Genomic DNA, 16127 nt, shown 5'->3' on the forward strand with positions numbered 1-16127 from the left:
AGCGCGGGAACTAAGAAATAACATTTTGTCCTACTTATACAAATAAAAAAAAATAATAAATCAAAGATGAAAATAGGAACAAGCACTTAAAAAAAAAATTATAAATGAATAAATACCTAAATAGGGGTGCTGCTAAAATGATATGCAGCTAAATAGGTAAACAGATAAATATGTGCGCAATTAAATACGCACACTCCAACATAAATAGGTCTGAATGGCAAAAAATACGCAAAAAAAAAAAAAAATAATAATAAAGATAAATGAAAGAAAAAAGAAACACGTAGCTATAAAGGAATAAATAAAATTAATGATATACAATCAATAAATGATGAACATCCTGTAAACAAATATAATTAATGGAATTGAGTAACATATTTTAAAATGTGGGGAAAAAAAAAAAAAAAAAGAAGTAAACATTAACCCCAATTAATATACATTAGCTCCTACAACAATACTGTTGTGTGTTTGAGTACAAATTAGTTAAATGAATATATTATCTTAAGAATTTTCTCTAGCGAACTATAAATATCAATATTTTCAATATAATTAACTGAAGGAACTAAATTTGTTGTCGTTTCTAGTAAATAATTTTGTATATCATTAATATAATTAATATTTTTGATGTATTTGTTTTCTTCTTCATTTGAATCTGTAGATCTACTAGAAAATCTTCGAATACTAGTTTCCTTATCAGTTATGTAGACTAGGAAAAAAATAATTTTATTGGGATACTTCTTAATTAATTTATTTATAATTTCTGCATTTATATGTACACCTTCTATTATTATAGATTCTTTGTTAACAATATGGTCATTAATTATGTTATCAACGTAGTTAAATATCAATTCACATTGTTTTGAGTAATTCCCAATACACCTCTTTCTCAGCATATTTTCAACGTCTTTACCTCTCTCTGAGTATTTAGTACTATAGCTTTTAAACTCCCTACTCTTAACTTTTTTTTTTTCGTCTGTCTGTACACCCCACTCTCTATTTATTTGCGCACATTCAAAATCTTCCTCATCTTCGCTACTATTTAATCTCCATGATTCGTATGTTGAATACCTAAGATACCTGTCATTCTGTACTTGATACTTTCTTAAAATTTCTCGTACAACATCTGTTGATAAAATTCTCCTTATATTTAAGAACAATCCTAATAAACAACTTAAGGTACTCTTACCACCACCTGAAGTTCCACTTAATATAATAATAAGATTTTTTCTCTCCTTTTTTGAAAAATCCATATGTTCTAAATCTGAGTTTAGCGTCATTTTATTGTCTAATTTTGTATAAGACAACACCTCATTATCTAATTCAGTTTTCAATATCTCGTTATCTGATCCTAAGTTTAACATCTCGCTACCTGATTCTTCCATTAACATTTCGTTATGCAGTTCTGCATCTATTATCTCGTTATCTAATTCTGCATATAACACCTCGTTATCTAATTCAGTGTTCTGCATCTCACTATCTAATTCTGTGTTTATCCCACCATTACCTATTTCTGCATTTATCGTATTATTTTCTATATGATCTCTTTGTTTGAATAAATTCATACAGTTCTTGTCTACAAATTTTAAATTAAATTTGTCATTTTCCTTTTTCACTTTAATATATATATTATCTATAAAATAGTACTTGGAACATATGAACAATTCGTCACCTTCTATTGTATACTCCACTAATGGTATTCTATCCCTAGAATTTATGACCTTGTTTATAATGTCCTTCCTTCTTTCAACATATCTTCTTATTACATCTTCTACGAGTGAATTGTTCATCTTTACTCATTTCTTACAAACTAGTTGTGTTAATATGAAAATAAAAAATTAATTGGGTATTTTAATTCTGTACCATTCTTATGATATATTATGTATACACCAGACTATTTCTACTACGAATCCTTATCTACTAAATAAAAAACGAAAAAAATAAAATTAACAAATACAATTGAATATGCGGTCGAAAGTGCAAGGTGGAAAATGTAAAAAACATTTACAAACGAACGAATAAAAAAACTTTTTTACTTAACAAATGTCGTATGCACGAAACAAAAAAAAAAAAAAGAAACATACACATATATATATATATGTATATACACGTGTGTATATCCATGCAAATATACATACAGAAATACATGCAAATATCCATACAAATACATATACAAATATACATACAAATATCCATGCAAATGCATATACAAATATACATACAAATATCCATGCAAATATACATAGAAATGTACTTGTATATAAACATAAAAATGTACAAACAAATACATAAATAAATAAATAAATATATATATATATATAAATATATCAATTTTACTTCAATTTACAAACGCCCTTCCTAATCCTCCCTGAATGTGCGCTATGTGTAACGTAAAAGGAAAAAGTAAAAAAAAATAAATAATAAAAAATTTAATTCTTTCTGAACATTTTTTTCCCAGTGTTATTAAATATATAAACGCAAAAATTTAATAGAAACATGTATATATATACAATTATAAAATAAAAAAAAAAAAAAATTAATGCATATAAAAAAGAAATAATATGCCCCTCAATACTTCTATTTATTATTATTATACACATTATACTCATACACTTCATGCACATATCATGTGCACAATATATACACTATAAATACACCATGTAAGAATTTGCTCATCTACACTATCTTGTTCACACGATTTCACCTGTAAGTGTACACATATATATATATATATATATATATATATATATATATATATATATACATATACACAGGTATATTTAAGCACAAGCTCAAACATGAATAATTTAAATTGAAAAAAAAATAACAAATAAAAAAAAATATTTATAAAAATTAACTAAATGAAAATATAACAGATAACTATATAACAAAATAACTAAATTATAAATATCTAAATAATCGATCTAGAAAGGCTTAATCATACGAAAGCTGTTAATGAAATGAATAATAAAAAACTTCACTTTAGGAACTTTATTTTGTTTATAGATCATTTGTAAATTTACTAAAAAATGAGAGATTATAATTACAAATTAAAGTAAAAATTCTATTTTATAACACAAATAATTAAGTTTTATTTTGATAAAACAATCCTTTTTTTTTTTTTTTTCTTTATATTTCGATATATAAGTTAAATGGGAAAAGCTCATTCCAAAAAAACAAAAAAAAAAAAAAAAAAAAAAAAAAAAAAAAAAAAAGAATATTGAACTGTTTTTACGCAGACATAAATTAAAGCAAGTTTAAACTATTTAAAGAAAAGACAAAATAAAATAATATAGTAAAATATTATAATAATAAAGTAACTTTTATAAAAGTTTACAAAATAAGCAAAAATGGTGTATGCAAGAAACAAAAGAAGAAAATAAACAAACGAAGTGCCTTTTTAAAAAAAAAAAAAAAAAAAAAAAAAGCGAACAGTTGAGATGCCATACAACTGACAGATTCGTTAATTAAATACTATTAAGAACAAATTTTAACATACTCAAATTTTCAAAATTAAAAAAGGAAAAGAATTTTCCTTTCCTTGAATGATATAATAAATCAATCTACTTTTAATTCATTATATCTACATTTTATTATATATGTACTAGTACATATATACGAACTTGTATAATCAAACAGTCTCGTAGTCGTAGGAAGTCTGCTTAGCTGATGTAGTTCTACAGTGTTCATCTAAATTAATTTTTAAATTTTTGCAAAGGAACTCCATTATTCTACAATTGGAGTGAGCATAATATAAATCTTTATACAAAAAGCATTTTTTCTGTAACATTAATATATATATTATTTCTTCAAATTTGTACTTGTATATAAAAAAGAGTAGGCTTAATAACATTCTGTTATTAACATAGTCTCTATTTATGCATAATTCACGAAATATATGTTTATTTACTGGCATTTCATGAAAATATCGTACTTTTACAACTGTGTAATATATATGAATGAACGTTTTCATTGCATCTTTATTTTGAGGTCTACATGATTCGTTTCTTGCACTAGAATAACTCCTATTGTCATAAGAACTTGTACATACGAATGTACTGTTATATGACATAGGAGCATTGTACAATAAGGCATCTTCATTCGATGAGGTATCATTGTTCTGTTCTCTCTCGTGATATGTAACTTTTGTCCAAGATGAATTTTCGTCTATTCCTTTCTCCCCATTACGTAAATTTTTACCATCTATAATAGCATCCTCATAGGTATCACTGCCACCTGAACCATTTAAAGATAAACTTAAGTTCAAAGTTGTCTTAATGGTATCAGTTAAGTATGAATCGTCCAGATTAATGTTGCTTTCTTTATCATAATTCGTTTTTCTTGTTAGGTGAGCCTTATTTTGCTGCTCATTATATTGAATGTATCTAAATATAAATATATTTGTTATTGTTTCTACACTCTTCATATATTTGTTGTTTTTCTTCCTTATTTGCAACGATTTTAATATAAGAAATAAACTTTCATTCGTCATATCGTAGTACGCACATCGATAAAGAACTTTTTTTTTTAAAATAAACTGAAAAAATGAGTTTAAAAAATTTGCGTCAAATACCAGGTCATTGTTTATATAGTGTGAATAGGCCTTGTTTTTATATAATATATAAGCAACTCGTTTTTTTACTTTTTCATTCTCATTTTCGTTTGAATTGTAATTCTTATAATATATGCAACTCTTGCAGACGGTACTTATAATTAATCTTTTCTCATTGCTGTCAAAATTATAACCGTTTTTTACACCCTCTATACATTTTAATGGATAGCAAAATTTCTCGCTATTAGCTTCTTCACCTAGTAAGTAATTGTGAAAGAAGTCTAAGAAATGAAGATATTTTTTTTTTGTTTCATTGCAGCTTTCTCTGCTTGTTAAGATAAAAACTTTAGAAATAACTAATGATAAATAATTGACATTTATGTATTTCAATTTAAAAATAATATTTTTTAATAAAAAAAATAAATTATTAGAATTAAAGTAATGAATATGTAATGCAAATAAATCTACAGGGGTGTACATAAATATATTGTTCAAAACGTTATAAATGTAGCTGTCTATCTCAAAAGTATTTCTTCCAATAGCTGCTGATATGTTCATATTATTATGTAAACTATTTATACTATTACAATTAGGAGCATTATTCTGTTCTAAATGTTTACTTAAAAAATGGTTACTCTTTCTCATGCTTCCAGTTATATCATAGTTCCCACTAGCTTCATTGGAATTAACATAATTCTTGATTTTATTCCCTTCTTTACTTCTCACAGCACTTCTAATGCTTTTGCAACTAACGTAATTTATTTTACTTGCTGTGAATATATATTTGCTAACCCTTTCACCGACATAAATATGTTCATCTATAATTGAAACATTTTCCCCCTTTCCTCTATCTACAGGAAATATTACATTAGAATAGTCTATGCCAGTAAAATCATCTCTACCTGTAGAATAGTCTCTATCAGTAATATTGTCTCTACCAATAGAATCGTCTCTACCAATAGAATCGTTTCTACCAATAGATTCGTCTCTATTATTAGAATGGATTCTCTCAAATGAACCAACTTTATCTCTGGAATTAGCCTTATCATCCGAACCGCTGCTATCTTTTAAAATGCCATTATTTAAGTAAAACTTATACAAGCATTTTTCGTGACAGCTGTTCATTAAATTACTCTGCTTGGTAAGAAAATCTTCATATGTGTCAAAGCAGCTCTTGAAATATTCATAAACCTGCAAGAGTTGTAGTGCATTTAATTTTTTAAAAACTTTTCCAATTTTTACATTCTTATCGTAATTCTCGTTTTCTCCATAAAAAACAGAATTATTAATTCTGTAACTTAAAAATGGATCGAAATTTCTTAAATTACTAACACCAATAAACAAACTCTTTAAAAACAAAAATACCCCTTCATAATACGTAGTCTCGACATAGAAGTAAAAAAGCTGTAATAAAAACTGACTGTCATAAGATATTAACTTGTTCTTTTCGTTATACTCGAATATTACGCTTTTATTTCCCACCGCATATGGTTTTGTCTCCCTTAAAATGGAAAACGAATTTTTTGATGAATTTTTTTCTTCGTCTTTTGTACCATGATCATGTATTTCAACATTTGTTCTTCCTAACTTATAGAACTCTTCCCCTCTTGTATGTAAGTATTCACTATTTTTTTTCTTAAAAAAATTAAAATATATTAAAGAAATATCACATAAGTACTTGACAATATTAGCACTTTTGTACTCGTTCAATAAGACTAAAAACTCGTTTTCCGTCAAATTAAGAATGTCCGTATTTATTTTATGTAACAGTATTTCATCGACAAAAATATTGAAATAATTATATTTTTCAAGTAATAATTTTAAAAACAAAAATATAATTATATTAAACTTATTGTAAAGAGGGACATAATAATAACACATACTCATCAACAGTTTTTTATTCAACATATTAATAGATACATAATTTTTTGGTTGAAAGGAATATATGTTGGATAGTATCTGATAAATGTCATCTTTGTCAAATCTTTTTAAATTACTCAAAAGATAATCGTATAAAACTTTTAATAAATCTTCTTTAAAATATTTGTAGTATATTAAAGCTTCCATTAGTATAATTACTTTGCTTTTATTTTTGTCCTCCATGTATTTCTTGTTATAATACTCATATATATAATCTACATAATTATTTTCCGCAATGAATTTGTTGTGTAGTGATCCATAAATGTCTACATAATTATCATATATATTGTATTTACATTCTTTATCACGTCTTCTATGCACTTGCATGTTATCATCACATATACATGGTGAGATATTATGCAAGTTCCTACCAGTCGCACCACTAGGTTGATGAATTTCCATATGACTACTCTCTTCATCAATAATATTTTGAATGCTTTTCTTTAAAAAGAAGGAATCCATATAATTCTTATTTTTTTCAACACTCAGATGATGTATTTTCATAATAATTTGGTCATGAAAATATTCTATTAGACATGTTTTAGAATAATTTAACTTTTTTAAATTGTTCAAAAGAAAAATGATAACATTTATATCAAAGATAAAGTTATTGGTGATAATGTACGCCGTTAAAAGATCTAACGTTTTTTCATTTTTGCAATTTAAATAAAATAACGAGGTGAAAATATTTAGTATGTTATCTGTATTTAATACATTTTTATTATTTAAAATAATTACAAGCAAAGAATTAATAAAACTTCTATTTACCCTATTAAAATAAGAATATATATACAATATTAGATGCACTTGCGAGATTTTAAATTTCTCCTTATTAACATAAATATATTTTTCTAACAATTTTAGGAACTTCTCATTTCTATATTTCAGCTTATACAAACTTACTAGTATAGTTGACACACTGTTGGGGGTAATCGCATTTTCATCATCATTTTCATCATTGAAAACATCATCAACATTATAAGTAGATTCACTGTAATTATTTAAATCGTTGAAAAGGTTTAAATTATTTAAATAGTTTATTATATACACCTCTAAAGAATTTATAATTTTCCTCACTAAATGTATATTCTGTAACCTCACATTGCTCACACATTTTATCGTGTCAACTAATTCTTTAAACCTTTGATAATGTATTGGAGTTTTAATGAACTTATCCACATTTAAGCTATTAATATTAATATATTTATTTAAAGAAAAATCAATGTAAATGTTTTTAAACTTATTACTTTTGTTTCTAGGACTTTTCGTTTTAGCTATTTCATCAGCTTTATTTATATAGAGTCTTTTGTTAAAATATACGAAAAAAAAATTCCTTTTCCATATTATTTTTCTGTCCATTATATATTTGTAGTTCGGTTCGTTTAACAATGTACTGTATTACACGTTCTAACTACATATACGTTAATACAAATGTATACATATAGATATATATATTCATATATAAGTGTATATTTTTTTAGCTTATTTAAAATTTTTTTCCAGCATTCCTTTTATTTTTCCCTTATCTCTTACCTACTTGTGGCATATTTGAATATGGACTAATACATCGAGATTTTTTGTTACGCCCATTTGTGTTTCCTCAATTTGATACAATTTTTGCGGCTTTTAATTCTTCTCATTTGTAAATATATATGTTTGTATATATGTGTTTATTTATGTATGTATTTATTCATGGATGTACATATATTTGTATTTATGTATGTATATATATATGTATTTATATATATACCTATATGTGCATGTACTATGCTTGGCCGTTTATGGTGAACATGCCTATCAATTTTTTTTTTTTTATTGTTTACTTTTTATTATTTTTTTCTTCATATCAATCTGTGGGCGATTACAAGAAAAATATTGAAAAGGCACGCAACTTGACAAATTAATGAAGGAAGTTGATCCTTAATTCTCCTTTTTGTTTTGGCCTTTTTTGAGAAATATATCAATAATTAATTATGCACAATAGTGTGAATATAGCCCCTCTGTTTATGCATGTAGTTGATGTGACAAATAATAGTGCCAACTCTATAGGTATATGTTATATATGTGCATATAATGCAAGTTGGAATTATGTTAATCAAAAAAGCTGCCGTTCTCTCATGCTATTCCACATGTTAAAATATAAATACACACATATATATATTGTAATCAAAAATGTACCCACTGAGTGATGCATATTTAGAAAAAACGTCCAACAATGAAATCATTCAAAGGATAATGGAGCTTCAAAATTTGTTGATAATTATTTCTGATAACATGGAATTGTTAAAAAATAAAAATAAATTATTGGATGAAGAGAATAAAAGTTTACAAAGACATATTAAAGATATAGTAAACCAAGTTAAAACGGAATTTACGCAAAATGCTCACAAGGATAATTCAGCTCATTCGGAATACACACCTGTCCATCTTCGAACGCAAAAAGGTGAAGACAAAAATTACGAAAGCTACAATGGTAAACATAACAACACTGAACAGGATAGTAGTAATAATAATATAGATAATAGTACTACTAATAATAATATGTATGACAATAGTAATAATATGCATAATAATAATACGAATAATAATAATATGAATAATAATAATAATAATATGGATGATAATAATAATAATATGGATGATGATAATAATAATAATATGGATGACAATAGTAATAATATGGATGATAATAATAATAATAATAATAATAATATGGACGATAATAATAATAATAATATGGATGAAAATAATAATAATATGGATGATAATAATAATAATATGGATAAAAACAAAAACAGAACAAATAACAACAATAGAGGTACAAACCATAACATTAACGAGGTAAATAACAGAAACACCCCAGAGGGGATACTTAATAGTAAAAAGCATGTAGAATATACAAATAATACCATATATTGTGAAAATACAAATTACAATAAAATACAAAATATTAACAATATTAAACGAGAATATACAAATAATGAGAATAATATAGAGAAAGAGTTAAATGTTAGTAACAATAATAAAAAAAGGGGTGGCGATAATCCCACTCTTTTAAAAGATCATAATTCATCCAGAAGTAATATTTATAATTTATTAATGGAAGGGGAAAAGTTTAACTCTTTTATTAACATGGCATCTAATGTTCTTAATTCTTCTTTTTTTAATATATCAAAAGAGCTTGAATATAAAAAAAGAACCGATTTAAATATTGTAAAGTCGCAGGACAAAACTGCAAGAAATGTATGTACAAATAATAATGAAATAATTAAAACAAATAAAAGCTCATACAATGAGGGAAACAATAATTTATTAGAGAAAACATATACAAATAGTTCAGACTATAGCAATGAAAGGCCCCCTAACAAAATGAAAAGCAGTTGCGTTGAAGACGTAATCTTGCTTGACGAAGAAGAAACACAAGGAGGAGAACAAAAGTGTGAACATGAAGTAGCAAAAGAAAAAGGAGGAATAGAAAAACAAACAGAATCAGTAAATGAGAAGGGGGAACTACCTGATAAAGAGGAGCTAATTGATAAAAAGGTGCTAATTGAGAGGGGGAACGTAATTCAGAAAGGGAAGCTAACTGAGAAGGAGGAAGTAAACGAGAAGGAAAAAGTAACTGAGGAGGAGGAAGTAATCGAGAAGGAAAAAGTAACTGAGGAGGAGGAAGTAATCGAGAAGGAAAAAGTAACTGAGGAGGAGGAAGTAATCGAGAAGGAAAAAGTAACTGAGGAGGTATTGTTTAAGAAGGATATAGTAAATGAAAAGGAGCAGCTAACTGAGAAGACAGAAGTAAATAAAAAGGAAGTAATTAAGAAGGAAGTTCCTGAGGAGATAGTAAATGAAAAGGGTACAGAAAATGTAGAAGCAGTGACTGAGAAGGATATAGTGATTGTGAAGGAGGAAGCGATTGAGAACGATACACAAAACCAGGAGACAAGTAATGCCGAAAATAACAAGGTTATATAATGTGAAATACTAAATGAAGAGTACCATACGTCAGAATATACAATTATTCAATTTTCAAGAAGTTACACAAAATAAAAGAAATATAAAAAATAAAAATGAAAATATAAGTAACAAGTATGATTGGAGTGCAAATGGAAACAATAAAATAGAAGTAAAATAATGAATTATTAAAAATGAGAGTTTAAAATGGGGAATTAATAATGATGGCATACTTCAAAATGAGAATATAAGTGTGCATAACAACTTATAGTGATAATAACAACAGTATTGGGAAAATAGATCGTAATGGAATAAATTAACAAAAAAGGCACGTAATTATGTTTGAAAAAAAAAAATTTTAAGATAACAGTTTTCTAGAATAAAACAAAAAAAAAAAAAAAAAAATTAAATAAACGATTGAATGAATAGAGGACAAAACGAATAAATGAGCATATACTGCATAATAATGTATGAGCCCAAATTTTTTTTATTAATCCAAAAAAGAAAACAAAAAATAAAATACAGAATTACCCATTTTGTACACTTGAACAGTTGTTTCAACATAATTAAAAAGAAAAGCAACAAAAAAATAATTTTTTTTTTTTTTTTTTTTTTTTTTTTCGTACACATACAAAATAAATTTAAGTAATTCTTTTTAATTTTGAGTAGGAATACTTATTCAAAATTTGGTGCAAGAAAAATGTGCATACATATTCATTTATATACATATACACATATATTCATAATAACAACAGTGTAGCACCTATATTTTAAAGTTATCCAAGCCGTCCCTTATTATGTTATTTCCGGCTTTTGTGTAAGTGTCTAATAACATTTTGGATGAAGAATGCCGCATAATTGCCTGCATATAAACAGTTGTACATATGAACATGAATATAAGTGCATGCGTATTTATAAAAGACTATATACACAATATCATGTAAATACTTTTCTTTTACACGAATGTGAATATACACACCTATGTTCACAATTAAAGATACATAAATACTAAAATATACCTGCGCTACTGGCAAGGGAACGGGGGGGTTTGAAGTTGCAGCTATGGTCGCAAAAGAGTGTCTTAAAAAAAAAAAAAAAAAAAAAAAGTATTAAATAAACTTTTACATTCTGCATAATATCAGTAGTAATATTATTTTTTATACCTTAAAAGGTAAGGAAAAATTCTTCTCTTTTTCCCGTCTTCACTAATTTCAAGTCCAGCTCTAACAAAAAAATTGCACATATGGTCATTTCGTAAATATATATATGTGTACGTGTATGTATATGTGTATGTGCATATGTATACGTACGTATATATGCATAACTATATATACATAAATGAACACCAGCATAACCCCGCATGAGCATATACATGATATCATATCAACAGAAGCATGGTACAATATTATTGGGGTTATTCGAGAATTAATGGTACCTTCTGGCTGCTCCCTTTAGAGCAGTTTTAAAAGTTTCTGATAACAAAGGAGTAAATGACGAATGGGTAAATATGTGAAATATTATATATATAATATATTATTTACGCATGAACATACATAATTTCATTTACAATACATTGATAATTATTTAAATTATGTTTTTAAAAAAATATACTTAAGGGAGTTTTCGTGTTTGTGTAATTAAATTTATTTTTAATAATCTCTGAATAAAAGCATAGACCTTTTAACGGTTTATTCTCTATTTCCCACCTGCCACATTTTTTGAATATGAAAATAATATAACGTGCGAAATGTAAAATATGCATAGCACTTATATAGTGGAACATAACGAATGATATATAATGCATAGATTCAAAAATACAACTGTAGGAACATATGAAAATGCTAATTTTACCATTTTCTCAACTCGATATACGCGAAATTCGTTAGAGGAATTGATGTATTACTGTATTTCGTTTTTTGACCTTTTATAAAAATTTCTTTTTTTTCAAAATTTATGTCTTCCCAAAGAATTCGTAAAACTTCTGATGGGCGTAAACCAATACCTATGTATTTTTATAAAGATTCGAATTGATATAAACATTTTATGTACTACTAAAAAATATTACGTAAAAATGAAGTTATTTCTACTACCTATGCTTAGAGCAAATATTGCTCTGTGCATGTCACTGCTGTTCTTTAATAATAACTCTATCTAAAATGAAAGAATTGGAAAAAAGGTAAAAAAATTAAAATAAATAAAAAAACAAAACATAAAATATATATATATTCAAGTTAATGTTTACATGTGATGAAATGCATGTTCGTTCGATTTTTCGGAAAAACATAGGACATATATATATGACATACTTCTTTCGGTGATAAGGGTGTAATTTTTCTTCGAGGTATAGTACTCTTTTTTATTTTACGAAAATGGTGTATACTTTTTAAGTAGTCTCGATACAAGGCGTATTTCAAGGATTGCTACAAAAGAAAAGAGTGAATACGTATAAAGAAGAAAATTAAAATGATGAAGAACAAATAGTAGGAAGCATTTCTTTATTTTTTTGTTGTATGAAACATCATGGTGCGCTACCTGATAAGTTGACTGGTATAAAGCCATAGTCCTAGGCGAACAATTCTTTGACTTTAAATATCTACAAAGGAGATATAAAAAAAAAAAAAAAATTAATTTACTTACTTAACTGTTTTCTTTAGTTGTAATAAAGAAACTTACTTTAAAAAACTCTCCCAGTTGTTCGGTCCTAACTCATGAAGTTCATATTTTCCTAATTTCTTTTGGTAAAAAAAAAATATAATAAAATAAAATTAAGTAATACTATGTGAAATAAAATAAAGTAAAATAAAATATAGCAAAATAATGTAACATGTCCATAATGATAAATATAGCATGTCCAAAAGGACCAAAATTACCAAAACCTTTGAAAACTAAAAGAATTAAACAAATATAAAAAATGGAAAGAGCATACTAAATTCTATTTTTATTTCTTATCTACCGGTAGAATATCATTCCAGAAACCTTTCTCCACTCTGTATGTATTATCACTTACTTCCTCCTTTCTGTTCGCAGAAAAGGTTAAAAAAAAAAAAAAAAAATATAGTAATTGTTCATTTAGACCAATACAACATATATGTATGTACGAAATATATATAATATATATATATATATATATATATATATATATATATATATACATATTTTTACATATATGTGAACACCTGAAGGGCATGTAAATATCTTCTATATATTTCTTTAGTTTAATTTTCTCTACAGACACATTTGTACCACAGTGCTTGCAAAATTTTACCCCTGCAAATTGAGGAGCAGAAATAAAAATAATATAACAATAACGGGTAAATATTTGAAGTAAAAACCATCGGATTTTGATTACCCATGTACATATGTATATATAAACTTATACATACTTTTACAAACGCATATGCATGTGTCTAAGTACTTACTTGGCTTTAAAATTTTATTGCACATTTTACATTTGAGTGCAATACTAATTTTCTTTCTTTTTTTTTTTTTTTAATTTTTCCAATTTTCACTTTTCTTTCTTTAACATTTCTCTTCTCTTTACAACTAGCTAAATTGTCATCTATTTCCTCATCATCATTATCATTGTTATCGTTATCGTTATCATCATTGTCATCGATATCATTGTCATTAACGCTGTAATTGTCGTTATCATATTCGTTATCCTCCGATTCATCATAATTTTTCAAGCATACGGTATTATTTTGTACGCTTATATACTTGTATTTTGAATATTTCTTATTTATATATATTAAATTATTATTATGTTTTAACTTGGTTAAATGAAATATATGAATCTTGTTTATGAAAAAACTATTAATATGTTTAACATATTTTAAAAACAAGAACCAAATAATATTTTTCACTATATTATGCATTATTTAATTTTCATAAGAAATATACATCCCAAAGTTTGAGTGCAGCATGAATCGTAAAAATTTTTTCTTATTTTTTTTTTCTTTTCCCCCAATTGAAGTAAATTTTCCCGATCTATTTAATAAGCAAAATATCTTATTAATGTTATATTTACTAGGCTATGGTTAAGGAATTTTAAAATACACATTCTCGGGTTACTACATTATGTGCTTTGCTTCTTTATTTTGATGTTTTCAAAAAAGGTTCAACACGCACAAAATTGATGACGTTTTAGGTAAACACATAATAATTATTCTCCAAAAAAAAAAAAAAAAAAGAGTAAAAAAGCAAAAAAAAGTGCAATTATATAAATAAATAGTAAAAAATTAAATATTTTATAAATAAAATATTTGGTATACCTAATTACATCGCAAAAAAAATTGCTTAAAAAGTTTTTGTTTTATGAATATTTCTTTTTTCTACTAAATTCCTTTTTTTCAATTTGTTTTTTTTGTTATATTTTTGAAATCGTGAAAATATGCAGCAGTTATATGGACTAAACAAAAAAATAAAAGAAGTTCTTGATCTTTTAGTATTACACTTTACACGAATATTTTTCTCTCTTTTTCTTTATTTTGTTCGTAACAGAGCAAATTATTGTGTATTATTTTTCCTTAATTTTTCATAATTAAACCTGGATAATTTTAGTACATTCTTTTTACTAACTGTTTGAAATTTATATAAAAATTGTTAATAAAAGTAAAATTTAAGGAAAAAAGTAGAAAAAAAATATCCTCTGCAGGCTAATTGTTCTATTGGATTTCCTAAAAAAAAAAGCTTCATACATATAAAATATGTGTAATATAAAACTTTATAAAGAAAAATTCTTCCTTTTAATTTTTATAATGTTACATAACTATATTATCATACTATATTATGTACATATACTTTAGTACTATTCTACTATATTTGGTGTTGTATACATGCTCCATTAAGTCACATGTTAATATTACATATAAACATAATAGAACCTTAAAAAGTATAATTACATATGAACTACAAAAATTAATACATGTATCTATGTGCTATTTAATTATATAAGACAGTTTTAAGTATGATAGCTTTATATTTGGCATTTTTTTTTTTTTCTATCTAAATCTATGATAAGTAAACATCTTTAATAATCCGTTAAATTAAATTTAGAGAAATAAAGTCCTAGTATTGTAAAAATTGTATATATATATATATATAGATAGATATATGTAATTCCATATTTCTCAGAGTATATTTTTAAATGTCTGTGCATAAATAAAAGCTAAAACAGCCATTTACATGAAAGAAAAAAAAAAGTTAAAAAATTAATACAAAAAAAAAAAAAAAATAATAAAATATTACGATAAAATTAAAACAAAAATACAATGAAAAAACAGTAAAAATAAAACAAATATACAAAAAAATTGATAAGAAAACATAACAAAAACAAAACAAAATGATAAACATTCTAGAAACAAATTTCTTTTTTTTTCCATTTATGAATTTTTAATGTGCTAATGATATTTCATGACAAGTGTTCTGTTCAATTGCTATATTCATAAACGCGATAACTGTATCATTATGTTGTCTCATATTGTTGTAATAATCATTCATTATTAGTTATGTTTTAATTTTATATTTTAATAAATAAAACGAATAATATTACAGTTCTTACATACAGATTTATCATGCTTTTCATTTTCCTAATAATTCGTATTTTAACATTTCTTGATAGTTATCAAATTCTTTCATGTACTTAAAAACTGATCGTTCATAAGGTGTAACAATTCTTCGAAGAATACTTCATTTCTTGCAACTCGGACAT

General features: G+C 25.2%; 4 protein-coding genes across 4 annotated transcripts; 1 reads left to right on the forward strand and 3 right to left on the reverse strand.

Annotated features, from left to right (window-relative positions):
- Positions 1–476: 476 nt before the first annotated feature.
- MKS88_005331 (uncharacterized protein) lies at positions 477–1784 on the reverse strand (the record flags this gene model as incomplete). The annotated part of the gene is made up of 1 exon (XM_067218584.1): positions 477–1784. One exon carries the CDS (start codon positions 1782–1784, stop codon positions 477–479), a length of 1308 nt encoding a protein of 435 aa, XP_067070545.1.
- A 1841-nt stretch (positions 1785–3625) lies between these two features.
- MKS88_005332 (uncharacterized protein) lies at positions 3626–7825 on the reverse strand (the record flags this gene model as incomplete). The annotated part of the gene is made up of 1 exon (XM_067218585.1): positions 3626–7825. One exon carries the CDS (start codon positions 7823–7825, stop codon positions 3626–3628), a length of 4200 nt encoding a protein of 1399 aa, XP_067070546.1.
- Positions 7826–8638: 813 nt separating this feature from the next.
- On the forward strand, positions 8639–10438 carry MKS88_005333 (uncharacterized protein; the record flags this gene model as incomplete). Its single annotated transcript, XM_067218586.1, has 1 exon — positions 8639–10438. One exon carries the CDS (start codon positions 8639–8641, stop codon positions 10436–10438), a length of 1800 nt encoding a protein of 599 aa, XP_067070547.1.
- A 742-nt stretch (positions 10439–11180) lies between these two features.
- On the reverse strand, positions 11181–14292 carry MKS88_005334 (tyrosine recombinase; the record flags this gene model as incomplete). Its single annotated transcript, XM_067218587.1, has 13 exons — positions 11181–11279; positions 11437–11497; positions 11581–11640; positions 11853–11889; positions 12029–12123; positions 12269–12419; positions 12508–12568; positions 12724–12837; positions 12950–13010; positions 13091–13149; positions 13371–13434; positions 13594–13684; positions 13860–14292. The coding sequence occupies 13 exons, from the start codon at positions 14290–14292 to the stop codon at positions 11181–11183; spliced, it is 1386 nt and encodes a 461-aa protein (XP_067070548.1).
- Between the last annotated feature and the right edge of the window lie 1835 nt (positions 14293–16127).

This window comes from Plasmodium brasilianum, chromosome 14, assembly GCF_023973825.1.
Source record: "Plasmodium brasilianum strain Bolivian I chromosome 14, whole genome shotgun sequence".
NCBI lineage: Eukaryota > Apicomplexa > Aconoidasida > Haemosporida > Plasmodiidae > Plasmodium > Plasmodium brasilianum.